General features: G+C 42.9%; 1 protein-coding gene across 2 annotated transcripts in view; it reads right to left on the reverse strand.

The window, feature by feature from the left end:
• Positions 1-17376, reverse strand: part of dync1h1 (dynein, cytoplasmic 1, heavy chain 1) — a 102682-nt gene extending 85306 nt beyond the window's left edge. For both annotated transcript variants that reach the window (XM_068038924.1, XM_068038925.1), the window contains exons 1-5: positions 17020-17376; positions 15211-15298; positions 14756-14929; positions 9925-10180; positions 5385-5571 (exon numbers count right to left, since the gene is read on the reverse strand). In XM_068038924.1, coding sequence (XP_067895025.1) covers positions 5385-5571; positions 9925-10180; positions 14756-14929; positions 15211-15298; positions 17020-17281 — 967 coding nt within the window. In that variant the 5' untranslated portion in view covers positions 17282-17376. The remainder of the gene's footprint in view (positions 1-5384; positions 5572-9924; positions 10181-14755; positions 14930-15210; positions 15299-17019) is intronic.
• Between the last annotated feature and the right edge of the window lie 4785 nt (positions 17377-22161).

Raw genomic sequence — 22161 nt, forward strand, 5'->3', positions numbered from 1 at the left:
ATACACACTACTGAGTCAGCGGCGCTTGAGATGGCTTGGCCATGTGAGCCGCATGGAAGATGGCAGGATCCCCAAAGACACATTGTACAGCGAGCTCGCCACTGGTATCAGACCCACCGGCCGTCCATGTCTCCGTTATAAAGACGTCTGCAAACGCGACATGAAATCGTGTGACATTGATCACAAGTCGTGGGAGTCAGTTGCCAGCATTCGCCAGAGCTGGCGGGCAGCCATAAAGACAGGGCTAAATTGTGGCGAGTCGAAGAGACTTAGTAGTTGGCAGGAAAAAAGACAGAGGCGCAAGGGGAGAGCCAACTGTGCAACAGCCCCAACAAACAAATTTCTCTGCAGCACCTGTGGAAGAGCCTGTCACTCCAGAATTGGCCTTTATAGCCACTCCAGGCGCTGCTTCACAAACCACTGACCACCTCCAGGCGCGTATCCATTGTCTCGAGATAAGGAGGCCCAAAAGAACTAACCCCATATTCCTACCAAACATCCCCACCTGTCCCTATATTTCCCTACCACCTACCTATACTAGGTGACAATTTATAATGGCCAATTTACCTATCAACCTGCAAGTCTTTTGGCTTGTGGGAGGAAACCGGAGCACCCGGAGAAAACCCACGCAGACACAGGGAGAACTTGCAAACTCCACACAGGCAGTACCCAGAATCGAACCCGGGTCCCTGGAGCTGTGAGGCTGCAGTGCTAACCACTGCGCCGCCCTCATAATTTCTACCCCTTTGTATTATACTCCTCTAAATATAAAGCCCAGTATTCTATTAGCCTTTTTGATTATTTTTTGTGTCTGTTGATGACATTTTAATGATCTATGTCCCTGGAACCCCAAGTCTCTTTGGACTTCAACTAGTTCTACCTCTTCATTTAAAAAGTACACAGTTCTGTCCTTTTTAGGTTCAATAAAATCCATTTGCCACAATTTTTCCCATTCACTTAATCTGATCAACAATCTCTTCGTACTTTTACGCTTCCACTGCTTGCAATACCACGCACCTTTGTCTCATTGGCAAATTTGGATATGGGCTTTCTATCCCATCATTTAAGTCATTAATGAATACAGTGAATAGTTGAGGCCCCAAAACCTTGTAGGACACTAGTCACATCCTGCCAATTAGAATACCTCTCCATTATCCCTACTCTCATTTACAAATCTGACTATCTGAAAGTTTTTAAAGTGTTCAGTCACCCTATCCTTAATTATAGACCGTAGCAATTTCCCGACAACAGATGTTACGTTAATTAGTCTGTAATTCCTTGGATTCCCTCTCACCTTAAGTAGTGGAGTGACGTGTAATTTTCCAATCTAAAAGCAACAGTTCCTGAGTTAACAGAACTTTGCAAGATTAGTTAGGGCATCTGCAATGTCCTCACCCCTTCTTTTAAAACCCTGAGATGGAAACCATTTGGCCCTGAGGAAATGTTGTTCTTTAATACCCTTAATTTCTCCATTACTGTTATCTTGCTTATGTTAATTTTGGTGAGTGTCCCCGACTCAAAAATAGTTGCCCTGGGATGTCTGGAATGCTGACCTCTTCCTCTACTGTAAATACTGACCCAAAGTAATTATTCAGCATCGAGTCACAGTCATAGTGTCATACAGCACAGAAAGAGGCCTTTCGGCCCATCGTGTCTGTGCCGACCATCAAGCACCTAACTATTCTAATACCATTTTCCAGCACTTGGCCTGTAGCCTTGTAGGCTATGGTGTTTCAAGTGCTCGTCTAAATACTTCTTAAATGTTGTGAGGGTTCCCACTTCTACCACCCCTTCAGGCAGTGCGTTCCAGATTCCAACCACGCTCTGGGTGAAATTTTTTTCCTCAAATCCCCTCTAAACCTCCTGCCCCTTACCTTAAATCTATGCCCCCTGATTACTGACCCCTCCGCTAAGGGAAAAAGTTTCTTCCTATCTAACCTATCAACACCCCTCATAATTTTGTATACCTCAATCATGTCCCCCCCTCAGCCTTCTCTACTCTAAGGAAAACAACCCTAGCCTTTTCAGTCTCTCTTCATAGCTGAAACGCTCCAACCAGGCAACATCCTGGTGAATCTCCTCTGCAACCTCTCCAGTGCAATCACATCCTTTCTATAGTGTGGTGCCCAAAACTGTACACAGTACTCCAGCTGTGGCCTAACTAGCATTTTATACAGCTCCATCACAACCTCGCTGCTCTTATATTCTATGCCTCGGTTAATAAAGGCAAGTATCCCATATGCCTTTCTAACCACCTTATCTACCTGTGCTGCTGCCCTCAGTGATCTATGGACAAGTACACCAAGGTCCCTCTGACCTTCTGTACTTCCTAGGGTCCTACCATCCATTGTATATTCCCTTGCCTAGTTAGTCCTCCCAAAATGCATCACCTCACACTTCTCAGGATTAAATTCCACTGCTCCGCCCATCTATATGGTCCTGTAATCTAAGGCTTTCCACCTCATTATTTACGACACCAATTTTCCAGTCATCTGTGAACTTACTGATCATACCTCCTATATTCACGTCAAATTAATTAATGTACACTACAAACAGCAAGGGTCCCAGCACCGATCCCTGTGGTACACCACTGGTCATAGGCTTCCACTCGCAGAAACAACCCTAACCATCACCCTATGCCTCCTGCCACGAAGCCAATTTTGGATCCAATTTGCCAAATTGCCCTGGATCCCATGGGCTCTTACCTTCTTAACCAATCTCCCATGTGGGAGCTTATCAAAAGCCTTACTGAAGTCCATGTAGATTACATCAACTGCTTTACCCTCATCTACATACCTAGTCAACTCCTCGAAAAATTCAATCAAGTTAGTTAGACACAATCTCCCCCTGACAAAGCCATGCTGACTATCCCTGATTAATCCCTGCCTCTCCAAGTGGAGATAAATCCTGTCCCTCAGAGTTTTTTCCAATAGTTTCCCAACCACTGATGTTAGACTCACTGGCCTATAATTACCTGGTTTATCATTGCTACCCTTCTTGAATAATGGTACCACATTCACTGTCCTCTAATCCTCTGGTACCTCTCCTGTGGCCAGAGAGGATTTGAAAATTTGTGTCAAAGCCCCTGCTACCTCCTCCCTTGCCTCACATAATAGCCTGGGATACATCTCATCTGGGCCTGGGATTTATCCACTTTTAAGCCTGCTAAAACAGCTAATACTTCCTCCCTTTCAATATTATGTTCAAATATATCACAATCCCGCTCCCTGATCTCTACACCTACGTTGTCCTTCTCCATAGTGAACACAGATGAAAAGTAATCATTTTAAACCTCACCTCTGTCTCCAGACACAGATTCCACTTTGGTCCCTAATGGGCCCTATTCTTTCCCTGCTTATCCTCTTGCCCCTAATATACTTATAAAATGCCTTAGGATTTTCCTTTATCTTGCCCGCCAGTGTTTTTTCATGTCCCCTCTTCGCTCTCCTAATTCCTTTAAGTACCCCCCTACACTTTCTACACTCCTCTAGGGCCTCCGCTGTTTTCAGCACTCTGAATCTGCCATAAGCCTCTTTTCTTTCCCTTATCCAATCCTCTATAACCCTTGACATCCAGGCTTCCCTAGACATGTTGGCCCTACCCTTCACCTTAACGGGTACATGTTGGCTCTGAACTCTCACTATTCCTCTTTGAAAGACTCCCACTGTTCTGATGTAGACTTTCCTACAAGTAGCTGCTCCCAGTCCACTTTGGCCAGATCCTGTTTTATCATACTGAAATTGGCCTTCCCCCAATTCAGTACCTTTATTTCTGGTCTCTCTTTGCCCTTTTCCATAACTCCCTTAAATCTTACAGAGTTATGGTCACTATCCCCAAAATGCTCCCCCACTGACACTTCTACCACTTGTCCGGCTTCATTCCCCAGGATTAAGTCCAGTACTGCCCCTTCTCTGGTAGGACTTTCTACATACTGGCTCAAAAAGCTCTCCTGTATGCATTTTAAGAATTCCACTTCCTTTAAGCCTTTTGCACTAAGACTATCCCAGTTGATATTAGGGAAGTTGAAATCCCCTATTACCACCCTATTATTTTTACATCTCTGAGATTTGCCTACATACCTGCTCCTCTATCTCTCCCTGATTATTTGGAGGTCTGTAGTACACTCCCAGCCAAGTGATTGCCCCCTTTTTCTTTTTAAGTTCTACCCATATGGCCTCATTTGAGGAACCTTCTAAGATATCATCCCTCCTTACTGCAGAAATTGACTCCTTGATCAACAGTGCAATGCCACCTCGTCTTTTACCCCATCCCCTGTCACATCTGAAGATTCTATACCCTGGAATATTGAGCTGCCAGTCCCACCCCTCCCTCAACCATGTCTCTGTGATATCATAATCCCAAGTGCTAATCAATGCCCTCAATTCATCTGTCTTACTAGTAAGACTCCTTGCATTAAAATAGATGCAATCCAGCCTTGCATTTTTCACTTGTGCCTTAACAGGTCTATATTTGCTCTGCCTTCAAGTTTCTCTTCTATATTTGACTGTGCATCATCTCTTACTGTACCTCCACTCTGTACCCCATACCCCTGCCAAATTAGTTTAAAATTCTCCACCCCGCCCCTCACAACAGCACTTGCAAACCTCCCAGCAAGGATGTCGGTCCCGTTCCGGTTCAGGTGCAACATGTACAGGTCCCACCTTTGCCAGAAACAGGAAACTAAAGCCCTCCTTCCTGCACCATCGCCTCAGCCACATATTCATCTGCTCTATCCTCCTATTCCTATACTCACTAGCACGTTGCACCGAGAGTAATCCAGAGATTACAACCTTTGAGGTCCTGCTTTTTAATCATGTCCACCTTATTTTCTATGACATCACTGTTACAAGTTTTCAAGGGTCCTCATTGCTTCTGACTAGTCTCTTTTTCCTAACTATTGTAAAAGATGCGCTGATCTTAATATCCCTTAAGAGTTTCTTTCCACACCCCCTTTTAATAGCTCACCATCTTTGTCACTCTTTACATGTTTGCTATTCATCAGGATCTGTGCTAATTTTTGTTTTAGTTTTATGTTGAATCTTACTTTTTTTTTTAGTTGTCCAAAGCTCTCCTTTTGGACAAGTAGAACTCTTGCCCTTTAGGGGTATAAACTGGTTCTGTATCATATTGAATTTCTTTTTTTGAATACTTTTCACTGATCATCTGTCATTTTACCCATCAACAGATCTGGCCAGTTTACTGTCTCATAATCCCATTGAAGTTAGCCATGCCTAAATCTAGAATCTTCGTAGCTGTTTCATGTTTCTTCATTTTAAACACCATCTTGAAATCGATCATATTATGACCGTTATTTGATAAATGTTCACACACCTTTAGGCTGTTAACTAAATCTGGCACATGTGCAAGTGCACACAAATACATACCAGTGTCAGTGTCAAAGCTCACAGTGGCATGAAAACGTTTGCCATGTTTCAAGATTTCTAAAGTCAGGAGCACTTCTCCACTTTCTCGTTTCTCTTGAATGCGATACAAGGCTCTCTCCAAATTCAACCAGAAGCTGATTTCTTGTAGAGCAGTCCCTGAGGCAGGATCACGGTCAAGCTTGGTTACCTACATATAAGATTTTGAAAGAACAGTATATCAGTACAGGTCAGCTTTACCTTTAGATATTAACAAAATTCCTTTGTGTGGGGAACTGAGCTGTTAAAAAGACAGGAAGGTCTCAAGTTGTGTTGAGTCACGTGGTTAGTCCAGCTGCAGTAAGGTGTGCAACAAGTCTCAAAACCCCTGAACAAGCAGAAAGGGAATAAAGATTGCCAGCCCAGTTTTTGATGAATATCACTCCTGCGATTAACAGAGCATGCGTGTTTGGACATGGTAAGAGGAGCAGAATCTGGCTCAAATGTGATATTCAACTCTCGCCCGTTTGAAGATGCAGAGCAGTCATTTACGCAAGGTACTAGAGAATGCATACAAACAACTATCCTTTGGGACTCTTGCTACATCTGCCAATCTTCCATATTTTCCAGTTTCTATATCTGCAATGCTGCTTGAAAGCTCTTTTTGGATCAACCTGGTTGGAAACTCAGACATACATAACCAGCCAAGAACTGAAATCAATGAATTTGTTCATGGTTAATACATTAAATGTTTGTAGACAGAAATGTGACTGAGTCTCAAAAGCATAAAGGAAAAAAAAAATGACTGCACAATTGATTTTAAACGTCTTCCCCTACTCTCATGAAACACAGTCATCTTGTGATGGTACAATTCCACAAGCATAACGTATTGAGTTATCCATGAGGTCACAAACTACAATCCAGAATGGTATTATGTTCTGTGCTCCAGAACTAACCGCGCACCTAGCCAAGCTATTTCAGTAGTTACAACACTGGCATCTACCCGGCAATGTGGAAAATTGCCCAAGTATGCTCTGTGCACAAAAAGCAGGACAAATCCAACCCAGCCAATTACCGCCCTATCAGTCTACTTGCAACCATCAGCAAAGTGCTATCAAGTAGCACTTGCTCAGCAATATCCTGCTCACTGAAGCTCAGTTTGGGTTCCGCGAGGGCCAGTCACTTCCTGACCTCATCACAGCCTTGGGTCAAATATGGACGAAAGAGCTGAACTCGAGGTGAGGAGAGAGTGACTGCCTTCGACATCAAGGCAGCATTTGACCGAGTATGGCATCAAGGAGCCCTAGCCAAATTGGAGTCAAAGGGAATCGGAGAAAACTCTCTGCTGGTTGGAGGTATACCTAGCACAAAGTAAGATGGCTGTGGTTGTTGGAGGTCAATCATCTCAGACCCAGGACATTATTGTAGGAATTTTTCAGGGTAGCGTTGTAGGCCCAACCATCTTCAGCTGCTTCATCAATGACTTTCCCTCCATCATAAGGTCAGAAGTGGGGGTGGTCGCTGACTGTTGCACAATGTTCAGCACCATTCACAACTTCTCAGATACTGAAGCAGCCCATGTTCATATGCAGCAAGACCTAGACAACATCCAGGCTTGGGTTGATAAGTGGCAAGTAGCACTCATGCCACACAAGTGCCAGGCAATGAATATCTCCAAGAAAGAATCTAAGCATCTCCCCTTGACATTCAATGGCATTACAATTGCTGAATCACCCACTATCAAAATCCTGGGGGTTACCATTGACCAGAAACTGAACTGGAGTAGCCACATAAACGCTGTGGCTACAAGAGCAGGTCAGAGACAGGGAATTCTGTGGTGAGTAACTCACCTCCTGTCTCCCCAAAGCCTCTCCACCATCGACAAGGCACAAGTCAGGAATGTGATAGAATACTCTCCACTTGTTTGGATGGGTGCAGCTCCAACAACACTCAAGAGGTTTGACACCATCCAGGACAATGCAGCCCGCTTGACTTGCGCCCCATCCACCACCCTCAACATTCACTCCCTCCACCACCGACGCCCAGTGGCAGCAGTGCGTACCATCTACAAGATGCACTGCAGCAACTCACCAAGGCTCCTTAGGCAGCACCTTCCAAACCCACGACCTCTACCGCCTGGGAGGACAAGGGAAGCAGATGCATGGGAACACCACCAACTGTAAGTTCCCCTCCATGCCACACACCATCCTGACTTGGAACTATATCGCTGTTCCTTTATTGTCGCTGGGTCAAAATCCTGGAACTCCTAACAGCACTGTGAGTGTCTACACCTCAAGGACTGCAGCAGTTCAAGACGACAGCTCACCATCACCTTCTCGGGGGCAATTAGTGATGGCAATAAATGCTGGCCTAGCCAGCAACGCCCACATTCCACAACCGAATAAAACAAATGTGCTTTTCATGAGGCATGTTACATAAATTGAGTTCTTCAGATGTTGGTGAGGTTACTAATTACCAGTAAAGTAAGGATATTTCGCCACCTCTATGTTATCTTAGACCTGATGGAAGGCAAAGATTCATCTTATTAGGATTAATTTGGAACTAATGAAAACAAGAAATTGAAAGGGATATGGCAAATGGCAAGACCAGTCATGCCTTTGGTGGCCTCGGGACATCCAATCAGAAGAGCTGGAGGAAAGGGGTGGACCAGTAATAGTTAGGTGGGACATGCCATTATAGCCACAGTCCCATCAGCATCCACTGTTTGTGGAAGGTGATGTACACACATTGAAGAGACTGGAAATGCCAAGATGAGAGTTGCTGTGGTTGTCAAATTAAGATGCCATCTGCATTTTACTCTCCTAGTCTGTATCCCATAAACAAGGGTTCATTTTATTTATTTTATTTTATTTATTTAGAGATACAGCACTGAAACAGGCCCTTCGGCCCACCGAGTCTGTGCCAACCAACAACCACCCATTTATACTAACCCTACAGTAATCCCATATTCCCTATCACCTCCCAACACTAGGGGCAATTTACAACAGCCAATTTACCTATTACCTGCAGGTCTTTGGATGTGGGAGGAAATCGGAGCACCCGGAGAAAACCCACACGGTCACAGGGAGAACTTGCAAACTCCGCACAGGCAGTACCCAGAATCGAACCCGGGTCCCTGGAGCTGTGAGGCTGCGGTGCTAACCACTGCGCCACTGTCGCTGACATCTCCTTTTTCTAATGGAAGTATCGTAATCAATTGACTCTCAAATAACACATCACCAGAACAGGTTAAATTACTTAGTGTGAAAAAGCAGAATCCCATTGTCTTTTTTTGGGGGTGTCAGGAAAGACAGGCAAAAGGGCAATATCGAAGGTTGAAGATTCCTGAATCACAACACTAAAAGAACATTTTGATAGAAGTCTATTCTGATTTGCAGAGTAACGAATACAGGGGAAGACAAAAATTGAGGCTGATGTACAGGCCTTTTTTAAAAAATACATTTTAGCCAACAAGATAATAGCGTGCATACTGGAAGAGATTGGAGAAAACTGCAGTTGGGAAAATAAAAATCTGGGCACTAGATGGCAGAGTTCATGCAGAGTCTTCTCACTACTGTGACGTAGAATCAAATGAAAAAGTCTTTTCTACTAATTATGTGGGTTTTATATAAAATGAGTTTGTCTAGTTTCAATTCAGTGTGGGTGTGGGTCCACAACACAGAACTGCCTACATAACTTGCAATCTTGCTTGGGGGCAAACTTTCCTGAGTGTTGATTTAATATTTTGAAAGTATTTTTCATTGCATGTTCATTGCTAAATAAAACGTAAAACGTTCATTCCCTCACCATAACTAACATTTAAACAAGACTGTCAATAGCTTTCCATTACTTTTTAGGGCTTCACTAGATATTCCTTGTGTCCAAAAGGACTACTTCCAAAAATGAACCTTTGCTCGACAAACTGAAAATTGATCTTATATGTACAAATGTGGTAATATGGCAATGCCCAGAGTTGAGAGGTAGATCAGCCATGATCTAGTTGAATGGCCTACTCCTGCTCCTATTTTCGAGATTCCTTCTTTCTGAAATCAACATGCACACATGTTCTAGCCTTTGGATGAAAAGCCACCACCAGACACTTTTAGCTTTAAGCCAAAGCAGGCTCATTAAGCAGAATAGTGGCAGGCAAATCAATACAATAGACTTCATTTGAGTACAGAACCTAGATCTACACATCCTCACCATACAAAAATAAAAAAATGACAACAGTTTGCTAAATTAATACTAAATCCGGATTGCCAACTGTTACATTAAACTAAGCGATTTTGCTTAAGCAGCAGAGTCTACATATTTATCTCCAAAATGGCTGCAGTACCATCGTACAGGAAGCCAAAAGGTTACATCAGACTGTTCAACATTAATAAAGTATGCAGAAATATTCAAATTTCACTTTGAACTCTTATCTACTTGCAGAGTTCAGCTTCAATCTCCACCACAACCATAAGAAAATACTGCTAAACATTTGCACATTTTATGAAGGATAGTTTTTAATTGTCTCATATCGGTAAAGCATTGAACACAGTATGATTTGATAAACTCTTACCTTCTGAATTTCTCTAATCCAACGGTTCACACCAGACTGCAGTTGGTTGAGGAAGGTTGGATCCTCCACTTTATCACCAAAGTCAGTGACTTTGGGTTTCTCTCCACGTTCATAGCACTGCTTAGCTAAATTGGTTATGACTGGATGGATTGCGAGGCTGATCTCTGGGATCTCAATATTCTGCTGCAGATGGAGAAGTCCCATTTCCAGTTCTGCAATCTTCTTCTCAACAGATGGTGCCATTTTGTCACCATCCCTGGTAAAGCAAAGAATAAATTTAGAGTCATGGAGTTATACAGCACAGAAACAGGCTTTTCGGCAGTGTCTGTGCCGGCCATCAAGCACTTAACTATTCTAATCCCATTTTCCAGCACTTGGCCCATTGCGTTGAATGCTATGGCGTTTCAAGTGCTCATCTAAATATTTCTTAAATGTTGCGAGGGTCCCTGCTTCTACCACCTCTTCAGGCAGTGCTTTCCAGATTCCAAACACCCTCTGGGTGAAATTTTTTTTCCTCATACCCCCTCTCCCTTATCTTAAATCTATGTCCCCTGGTTATTAACCCATCCGCTAAGGGAAAATGTTTCTTCCTATCTAAGCTATGCCCCTCATAATTTTGTATACCTCAATCAGGTCACCCGTCAGCCTTCTCCACTCTAAGGAAAACAACCCCAGCCTATCCAGTCTCTCTTCATAGCTGAAATGCTCCAGCCCAGGCAACATCCTGGTGAATCTCCTCTACACCCTCTCCAGTGCAATCAGATACTTCCTATAGTGCCCAGAACCGTACACAGTACTCCAGCTGTGGCCTAACTAGAATTTTATACAGCTCCATCATACCCTCCCTGCTCTTACATTCTATGCCTCGGCTAATAAAGGCAAGTATCCTATATGCCTTCCTAACCACCTTATCTACCTGTGCTGCTGCCTTCAGTGATCTATGGACAAGTACACCAAGGTCCCTCTGTACTTCCTAGGGTCCTACCATCCATTGTATATTCCCTTGCCTCATTCGTCCTCCCAAAATGCATCACCTCACACTTCTCAGGATTAAATTCCATTTGCCACTGCTCCACCCATCTTACCACCCTATCTATATTGCCCTGTAATCCAAGGCTTTCCTCCTCATTATTTATGACACCACCAATTTTCATGTCATCTGCGAACTTACTGGTCATACTTCCTATGTTCACATCAAAATCATTAATGTACACTACAGACAGCAAAGGTCCCAGCACCGATCCCTGTGGTACACCACTGGGCATAGGCTTCCACTTGCAAATACAACCCTCGACCATCACCATCTGCTCCCTGCCACTGAGCCAATTTTGGATCCAATTTGCCAAACTGGCCTGGATCCCATGGGCTCTTACCTTCTTAACCAATCTCCCATGCGGGACCTTATCAAAAGCCCTACTGATACCCACGTAGACTACATCAACTGCTTTACCCTCATCTACGCGAAAAATTCAATTAAGTTAGTTAGACACGATCTCCCCCTGACAAAGCCATGCTGACTATTCCGGATTAATCCCTGCCTCTCCAAGTGGAGATTAATCCTGTCCCTCAGAATTTTTTCCAATAGTTTCCCAACCACTGATGTTAGACTCACGGGCCTTTAATTACCTGGTTTATCCCTGCTACCCTTCTTAAATAATGGTACCACATTCACTGTCCTCCAATCCTCTGGTACCTCTCCTGTGGCCAGAGAGGATTTGAAAATTTGTGTCAGAGCCCGTGCTATCTCCTCCCTTGCCTCACATAATAGCCTGGGATACATCTTATCTGGGTCTATGGATTTATCCACTTTTAAGCCCGCTAAAACCGCTACTACTTCCTCCCTTTCAATGCTAATTTGTTCAAGTAGATCACAATCCCGCTCCCTGATCTCTACACCTACGTCGTCCTTCTCCATAGTGAACACAGACGAAAAGTAATCATTTAAAGGCTCACCTATGCCCTCCGGTTCCACACACACATTGCCACTTTGGTCCCTAATGGGCCCCACTCTTTCCCTAGTTATCCTCTTGCCCTTAATATACTTATAAAACGCCTTAGGATTTTCCATTATCTTGCCCGCCACTGTATTTTCATGTCCCCTCTTTGCTCTCCTAATTCCTTTAAGTACCCCCGCTACACTTTCCATACTCCTCTAGTGCCTCCATTGTTTTCAGCGCTCTGAATTTGCCATAAGCTTCCTTTTTTTCCCCCCTTATCCAATCCTCTATATCCCTTAACATCCAGGGTTCCCTGGACTTCTTGTTCCTACCCTCCACCTTAACGGGTACATGTTGGCTCTGAACTCTCACTGGTCTGTTGTGGACTTTCCTACAAGTAGCTGCCTCTAGTCCACTTTGGCCAGATCTTGTTTTATCACATTGAAATCGACCTTCCCCCAATTCAGTACCTTTATTTCCAGTCCATAACTACCTTAAATCTTAGAGTTATGGTCACTATCCCCGAAATGCTCCCCCACTAACACTTCTACCACTTATCCGGCTTCATTCCTCAGGATTAGGTCCAGTACTGCCCCTTCTCTTGTAGGACTTTCTACGTACTGGCTCAAAAAGCTCTCCTGTATGCAAATTAAGAATTCGGCCCCTTTAAGCCTTTTGCACTGAGTCTATCCCAGTTGACGTTGGGGAAGTTGAAATCCCCTATAATTACCCTATTATTGCTACACTTCTGAGATTTGCCTACATATCTGCTCCTGTATCTCTCCCTGACTGTTTGGCGGCCTGCCAGCCAAGTGACTTCCCCTTTTTTGTTCTACTCATATGGCCTCATTTGAGGCTTACTGCAGTAATTGACTCCTTGATCAACAGTGCAATGCCACCTCCTCTTTTACCCCCTCCCCTGTCACGCCTGAAAATTCTATACCCTGGAATACTGAGCTGCCAGTCCTGCCCCTCCCTCAACCATGTCTGTGATAGCAATAATATATGCCCAAGTGCTAATCAATGCCCTCAATTCATCTGCCTTATTAGTAAGGCTCCTTGCATTAATAGATGCAATCCAGCCTTGCATTTTTCACTTGTGCCTTAACAGGTCGATATTTGCTCTGCCTTCCAGACAGTTTCTCTTCTATATTTGAGCATCATACCCTACTGTACCCTCCACTCTGTATCCCATCCCCCAACCAAATTAGTTTAACCCCCATCCCCCCCACCCCCCCCCCCCAACAGCACTAGCAAACCTCCCAGCAAGGATGTTGGTCCCATTCCGGTTCAGGTGCAACCCGTCCAAGTCCCACCTTTGCCAAAAACAGTCCCAGTGATCCAGGAAACTAAAGCCCTCCCTCCTGCACCATTTCCTCAGCCAGGCATTCATCTGCTCTATTCTCACCAGCACGTAGCACCGGGAGTAATCCAGAGATTACAACCTTTGAGGTCCTGCTTTTTAATCTGCTACCTAGCTCCCTAAATTCTTGTTGCAGGACCTCATCCCTCTTTCTACCTATGTCGTTGGTACCAATGTGTACCACGACCTCTGATTGTTCATCCTCTCCTTCAGAATGCCCTGCAGCCGCTCTAACATCCTTGACCCTAGCACCAGGGAGGCAACATAGCATCCTGGACTCACGTTTGCAGCCACAGAAATGCTATCTGTACCCCTTATGATAGAATCCCTATCACTATAGCTCTCACTCCTTTTCCTCCCCTCCTGTGCAACTGAGCCACCTATGGTGCCACAGACTTGGCTCTTGCTATATTCCCCAGAGAAGCTATCTCCCCCAACAGTATCTAAAGTGGAAAATCTGTTAGATAGGGAGATGGACCAAAGGAACCCAGATGGAAACAAAAGCATTGAAAAAAATACTTCCTGCAAGCAAACATTATCCTCCTTTTGAGATCTTGCTGCAATGAAACAGAGGATATGAGTACCTACTGAAGATATCCTATGGCTTTTCCCTTCACAGCTTGGTCTCGGGCTTTATGAAACCAAAGTTGAACAGACTTTGTTCATCTTGCTATTACTCAAAAGGCTGTATTGATTTAATTGAGTCTGATTATAATTGTGGTTCTAGATGCTCAGCTTACTGTGACATAAAGCAACTTATTGATCCATATTAGGCCGCATCTCATCAAATGCTTGCTCAGCCTGCTGCAGGGACTGAGATTTTGTGCAAGAGTCACAAAGGCAACATAGTTACATCCCTAAGTTTCATTATCATACAATTAGATATAAGCCACTGGCAGTCACCACTGAACCAAGAATGTAGCTTATAGAACCCCTGACTTTGCAACTAGTCGTAACATGGGAGTGTACCATCCTATAATCTGCAAAAGGACCCTCTTTTGAACTTTCCAATTGTGAGGAGTCCTACAGAATCTTCTGTAGAGATGGTGATCAAGATGATGGGACATGAGAAGAGAATGATGAATATCAGACAGCAATCAGATACCAATCTCAACAGGGAGTGAGGGGAGGGGGTGGGGGTGGGAATGGGAATGGAAGGGTCTCTGGCAGGGAAAGAAGCAGAGATTAAATTGAAAGCAAGGTTCAAACAGTTTATAAAGGTCATCTATAACCAACATTCTGATTACTTGGCTAACCACTGCATTTTATTATTGTGGAGGTGGTCGGTTTTGCTAACAGCATATGATGGCAGACATTTTGATGCCCATTATAGTCAAAATGCAATAACTTTTCAAACTGAAGGATTAAAGATTGTGATCACATTGCAAATCAATTGCACATTAAGTTAGCATATACTTGTGACATTCTAAAAATTAAGGGCAATCTATATATAACTTTGCAAGACTTAATGCTGGACTTAACATCTACATAGAAATGCAAATGTACTATATGTTGACACATGAACATGTACCTGTCAGCTTTGCCAGACTCTCTGATGTACGACTTGAAGAATGGAGCCACTGCATTGCTAATAATTGAATGCAATGTTTCATATGGAGAATCTTCACTTAGTGTTATAACACGCAGCTGAGATGAAATTGGTTTATCTGCATCAATAACTGGAGTACGCTTGATGAAGGCCAAACTAGAAGCAGAAACATTTTGAAACTAAAACGGAAATAACTAGATTGCGTACAAATATACATATCCATACGCAAAGGAATATTTTTTAAAAAGAGGTTCGTTTTCCCAAAAGCAGATTAATCTCACTATAAAATTAGTATGCAAGTAGGACACTAACGTAACTTCATAATTAATTCTAACAGACCGGAGCCACTTTTCAGCAGTACACTTTAGATCAGAGTGACAAATGTTATTGAATGAATACTAATCTGCATAAATGCTCATAAATCTAAAACTCAGTACCTGTTAGACTTAAGTCCATAATGAATATCAGTGTTAATGTTGTAAGCAATGTGCTCTTTCTCCTCTTCCCCTTCATCTCCAACATCCTCTATTAAATAAACAAGTGTTAAAATACATAAAATCTGATGGCATCCATGGAGTACATAATCAAGCAATTTGATCAAAAACAATGTTGCTACTAAAACAATTTTATGGCAAAATTTCAGTGTTATTTAATTGCTTCAGATGCTTTATTGTTGTAAATGGTGCAAGAGCAGTAAGCACATATACACAGGTGCCAAGGACAGGCTGGATGATCATAGAGATTAAAGGTCACCCACAGCTACTTTCACATTCCACCTGGTGGCCAACCAAAAATTCCAGAAACATTTAAGGATTCTGAAGAATGTTTTAACAAGAAACATCCATATTGTACCTGTCTGAGGTTAGTTCAACATTTCACTAACAGTGCTTCTTTTTATGAGCATCCAAAAACTGCAAAGAAATGACAGCTGTAGCTATTTCTCCACTCCTTCCCCAAAAAACAAAAATCTACATTAACCCTTAAGCATAAGTTCCTTACTGAATAAGACTAAATAAAATATATTTAATAAAAGGTAGTCCATAATTTGCACGTGAAACCAAAAATTTTACTGCTCAGCTGCGGATTGGATATTTTTACTTGAAATGACAGTTGAGGACCAAGACAAAATGCAGTTCGAGAACACTGCAATGCAGATGACTCCTGACCTAAATGCTTTCGGTAATTTGACACTGCAATACTAAGTAGCATTTAAAGCATACGTAACTCATGAATCCTTTATAACTAAAGAGAAAAATAAATTAATTCTGATGCACTCCATAACACATTTACACAAAACCATTCAATATTCCCTTCTGAACTATGCTAATCTGTAAATAGAGCCAGACAACACTACCACATGAAAACAATTTACTATTTCCACCAAACGTACTGTCCTAACTTCACATCTGCCCTCCACTTCAGTAGTTTTAACAAAACAAGCGTAAGCAGTATTATTTTAAGATTTGTTTGTGAATGGCCCAGAACAACTATTTGGTAGGATAATGTATTTACCAAACAAGCCTATATACAACGGGGAGGGGAGGTCACAATTGCATGTGTTGAAAACTAATTCCGATCAAAATAAAGCTGACACATAAAGCAAATGTTATATTCATGCGTTGATCAATCTCGGTGGAAAAACACAAGTTCTACTATATACTGACTCAGCTCTAAAGTAATAATGAAGTCAAGCACTTAAGCGTCAATTTACATAAATTTCCTCTTTCCAAACCACGGATTTGTTCACAAAGACAACCAATAATATTTAACAGTATTAAATACTACATTTAAGCAGAAATTTAATCCAATGTCCCTAAAGTTTTAAAATGTGGGGAGGTGGAGGTTCATACATTGCTCAAATCAGAAAAAGGTTTTTTTTTTGTCTCCAGAAATAACTGGTTTTCCATAACTTGAACTACAGGAGGGGAATGAGAGGAATGAGCTACATCAACCTCAAGGGAGAGCCTGCAGCGGAGCTCGGGAGCTGTCACAAGAAGCGGCCTCTCCATCGACAGCCTTTTGTCTGCTACAGACTCTTACCCACCCAAACTCCCGTCCCGCTTCCTTCATTTGTTTCAGACTCTCCCCGTAATTCCTCACCGAACCCTTCACAACCCAACACTGCAGCGGGTGTTGTTCTTTCTCGGACCCGGCTTTTGGACAGCCGCTGGCTGGGTGCGGCCGGCTTTGTGGGGGAAGGGGGGGGTGAGGACCCGGACTCCTCGCTGCCTCGGCGCCGCACGAACCTTTCAGAGTCGTTCGCTCGACCAGCACCGTGTGCATCTGCGGGTCGGAGAGAAATTTTTTCATCTGCTCCACCGCACACTTCTCCTCGAAAGCCGTTTCGAGCGCAGCCGGCACGTCGCCGCCATCTTCCAGCAACAGCGGCACCAGCTTGCGGATGTGTTTCTGTAAAAGCGACACGTCGGCCACATTCTGCACGGTCACTTCTAGACCGGTCGTGCCGTCCTCCCCTCCTCCTCCTCCTCCTCCACCACCTTCCGACATGGTGAGTACCTGCAGAACTATAACCCGCCCGAGCACCGCTCCTTCAGAGACGGAACAAAAGCAGCACTGCAGCCGCCCACCGACTAAGGCTGGGCTGGCACATCACGTGACACTGCGGTGGATGCGGTCATGCCGAAACGCAGTGCCTGCTGGGAGTTGTAGTCCGCCTCGCCCAGACAACAATGTCCAGTTGCCGATGCTGTTCCAGACAGAAACTACACCTTCCAGAGTGCACGGCCCTATCCGCAATCTAGCTGCAGTTGGGTGGGGTTGCTCCGTTTTATTTTTTCCCATTTCTGAACATGAATTAGAAATTGATGTTGAATAGAATATTTTTGCGATATTACGTCTGTCGCTGTTTCTTATCCTGCAAGTCTTCTTTGTAGCCTTGAGGAGGAGCATTATTTCGGCTTTTTCTAGATTTTCAGTTTGCTCCTTTCAAATAGATTCTTTTCAATTTCCATTGCGACCGTGAAAGCTATTGGGAATACAGAAGATTTTGAAAGGCTAAACAATTGATTACAAATTTGAATTCAAAACTAAGAATCTTCTTGCTGAGCAGTTACGCAATAACTATCTACGGCTTGTGCACAATAGCAGTGTAACTCGATTATTTTAAAAAATCAATATTTGGAAGCTTCTGTAGTTGTGATGTAAAAAAGGCCAATTGCGCGTTCATGACCATTGAAAACTCACCAATGCACCAATGTTATTTAAACCAGAAATTAATTGCATTATGCAGTGTGACAAAGGAATATTAAAAACCTTTTTTGTTGTCTAATAGGGATAAGTAATTTTTAATTAGACTTTGTCATCTATTGGAGGCAGTGTCAACATGCAGTCAATATTTAAATGTATTTACTGCGTCCTCGAACAAATTATTTATGATAAATTACGTTGTTAGGATAATTTAGCACATCAAAGTGTGGAGCCAGACCCCATGTTGGCAACACAGGCGGATTGGTGATATTTACAAAATTACTATTGTAGGTACCATGCTTGGTCTCTGTTATCGTTGTCCAAGTATTCTGAGATGATTACCTGTTCATCCAAAATGGTCGATGTGAGTAACTTGAGAACATAACGTAAGAAATAGGTGCAGGAGTGGGCCATTTAGCCCTTCAAGTCTGCTCCGCTATTTAATAAGATCATGGCTAATCTGATTGTGACCTTAACTGCCTGCCCCCCATAACCCTAGACTTCCTTATGGATCAAAAATCTATCTAACGCAGCCTTGAACATATTCAATGACCCAGCCTCCACTGCTGTCTGGGGAAGAGAATTCCAAAGATTAACAACCCTCAGAGAAGAAATTCCTCCTAATCTCTGTCTTAAAACGGAGACCTCTTACTTTGAAACTGTGCTCCCCAGTTTGAGATTTCCAAGGAGGGGAAACTCCACTCCCTTCAAATAAAAGGTGTTGCTATGGGTACCTACATGGGTCCTAGTTATGCCTGTCTTTTTGTGGGATATGTCGAACATTCCTTGTTCCAGTCCTACTCAGGCCCCCTCCCCCAACTCTTTTTCTGGTATATTGAAGACTGTATCGGTGCCGTTTCCTGATCCTGCCCCGAAGTTGAAAACTTCATCAACTTCGCTTCCAATTTCCACCCTTCTCTCACCTTTACATGGTCCATCTCTGACACTTTTCCCTCACTCGACTTCTCTGTCTCCATCTCTGGGGATAGACTGTCCACTAATATTCATTATAATCCCACTGACTCCCACAGCTACCTCGAATACACTTCCTCATACCCTGCTTACTGTAAGGACTCCATTCCATTCTTCCAATTCCTCAGTCTCCGCATGTCTGCTCTGATGATACAACCTTCCACAACAGCACTTCTGATTTCCAACATCTGCAGTATTTTGCTTTTATTTGCTTTCCTACTTATCTTTGTATTGTCCACAAATTTGGCTACAATACACTCTGTCCCTTCATCCAAGTCATTAATATAGATAGTAAATAGTTGCGGCCCGAGCACTGATCCCTGTGGCAGTCCACTAATTACAATTTGCCAACCTGAAAATGGACCATTTATCCCAACTCTGTTTCCTGTTAGTTAGTCAATCCTCTATCCATGCTTATTTTACCCTCAACACCATGAGCTCTTATCTTGTGTAGTAACCTTTTATGTGGCACCTTATCAAATGACTTTTGGAAATCCCAATACTCTACATTGACTGGTTCCCCTTTATCCATTCTGCTTGTTACACCCTCAAATAACTCTAATAAATTTGTCACGTGATTTCCCTTTCATAAAACCGTGTTGATTCTGCCTGATTGTGTTACAATTTTCTCAATGTCTTGCTACTGCTTCCTTAATAATGGAGTCCAGCATTTTCCCAATGACAGATGTTAGGCTGTCACCTCCCACCCACCCCCCCTCCCCCACCCACCCCACCCCTTTCTTGAATAGAACTGTTACATTTGTGGTTCTCCAATCCTCTGAGACCTTTCCAGAATCTAGGGAATTTTGGAAGATTATAAGCAATGCAGTCACTATCTCTGCAGCCATTTCTTTTAAGACCCTAGGATGTAATTGCCTGTATTTAAGTTTAAGACACGAATTTCAGACCCAAACTTCTCGCTCTCAAACTGAATGTGAAAGTCTATCATGTTACGATCACTCTTGTCTAAAGGATCCTTTATTATGAGGTCATTTATTAATTCTGTCTCACTACACATTACCAGATCTAAAATAGCCTGCTAGCCAGGTTGGTTTCAGAATGTATTGTTCTAAGAAACTGTACCTAATAGACTATGAATTCATCCTCCAGGCTACCTTTTCCAATTTGATTAGTCCAATCTATAAGAAGATTAAAATCACTCACGATTATTGCAGTACCTTTCCTACAAGCCCCCATTATTTCTTGATTTATACTCTGTTCTGCAGTGTAGCTACTGTTAGGAAGCCTATAAACTATGCCCACCAGTGGCTTCTTTCCTTTGCTATTTCTAATCTCTACCCAAACTGATTCTACATCTTGATCTTCCAAGCCCAAGATCATTTCTCACTACTGTACTGATCTCATTCTTTATTGACAGAGCTACTCCACCTGCTTCCCATTCTTCCAATCCTTCTGAAATGTCAAATATCTTGATTATTTAGCTCCCAGTTGTTACGACCAAGGTGCAAGGAATGCACCGTTTATTCTAGTTCCACTTCTCCACGGGTCAGAACATATATTTAAATATTTTCCGACGTACCAATGTGGTCAATCATAGACTCTTTATTCTAGGATAGAAATAACACACCAACCAGGTTTCTTTAATAAACCACAAAATTATCAGTATTATAAAACAAGTCTTAACCAATAATGAAGTAAAACGTATGGGCAGCACAGTGGTGCACTGGTTAGCACCGCAGCCTCACAGCTCCAGCGACCCGGGTTCGGTTCTGGGTTCTGCCTGTGCGGAGTTTGCAAGTTCTCCCTGTGACCACGTGGGTTTTCGCCCGGTGCTCCGGTTTCCTCCCACAGCCAAAGACTTGCAGGTTGATAGGTAAATTGGCCATTATAAATTGCCCCTAGTGTAGGTGGTAGGGGAATATAGGGAAGGTGAGGATGTGGTAGGAATATGGGATTAGTGTAGGGTTAGTATAAATGGGTGGCTGATGGTCGGCACAGACTCGGTGGGCCGAAGGGCCTGTTTCAGTGCTGTATCTCTAAATAAATAAAAATAAATACACACAGATTGAAATATTAAAGCCCCTTATTTATCTTAGTCCCTCACACACACATACATACACCGGTTAACCGGAAAAATAAAAGGAATTTTGTTCAGCACCGTTACAAACAAAAAAACAGAAAAAAAACACTTAGGCTGAATACTTGAAGGGAAAAAAAAGCTTCAGAAAGATGTCCTTTGTTTTGGTTTGGCGTCCCAGATGTGTATAGACGGCTGTTACTGGGATCTTCTTAATAGAGTTCTTTCCTGGCGATGTCGAAGGTCAGTTTGCAGTTCCAAGAAATGCAGCTAGAGGCTTCAGATAGGTCTTACAGCAGAAATGCGGCAACAAGGGTTTCAGTTCCTACACATTGGAAATGCAGGGTTTCTTCAAATACAGTTGAAAATAGTAAACTGACGCAGGGTTTCTTTTTCAGAGAGAGAGAGATAAGCTGGATCTTTTTGGCAGGCAAAAAACAACTGTCTTTTGTAAGAATTCAAATTGAAACTAAAAACATTCCAGAAATCAAGCCTCCTGACCTCTATAAATCTTGGCCAGTCACTTCTTCGTAAGCATCTCCCCAAGACAAAAACTACTCCTGCTGGGTGATCATCCATAGACAGTTGTCTTCCAGTAAGACTTGTTTACAAGCCAAGTCCAGGAACCTTCTGGTGATTTATTTAAAAAAAAACACCAAGTTCAGCATCTCCAAGATTCCAGATGAATCAATGTCCATAATTCAACTATAAGTCCTTGAAACATATTTTACAAAAAAAAAACATTCTCATAACAAAACCTTAGTCACCTTGCAACAATGTCTCTGTAATGGCTATCATACTAATTTATTTCTATTTGTGCTATCAATTCATCCATCTTATGATTGCTGCATGCATTTGGATATAGAGCCTTTAAATTCTGTCTTTTTACAATTTTTCTCTACTCTGACCTTATTTGCTGGTGCACTTTTGTTTATGCACTCTGTCCCTTTCTGTTACGCTCTGGTTATCACCATCCTGCACTATTGTCTTGTCCTTCTCGTTTACTTTCTAGATTTCCCCTCACCTGAACCCTCCCGCCCACCACTATTTAGTTTAAAGACCTCTCTATAGCTTTAGTTATCCAATTCACCAGGATAATGGTCCCAGCATGGTTCAGGTGCAGGCCATCCAAATGGTACAGCTCCCTCTTTCCCCAGTACCGGTGCCAGTG

The sequence above is a fragment of the Heterodontus francisci genome, chromosome 9, assembly GCF_036365525.1.
Source record: "Heterodontus francisci isolate sHetFra1 chromosome 9, sHetFra1.hap1, whole genome shotgun sequence".
Classification (NCBI taxonomy): Eukaryota; Metazoa; Chordata; class Chondrichthyes; order Heterodontiformes; family Heterodontidae; genus Heterodontus; species Heterodontus francisci.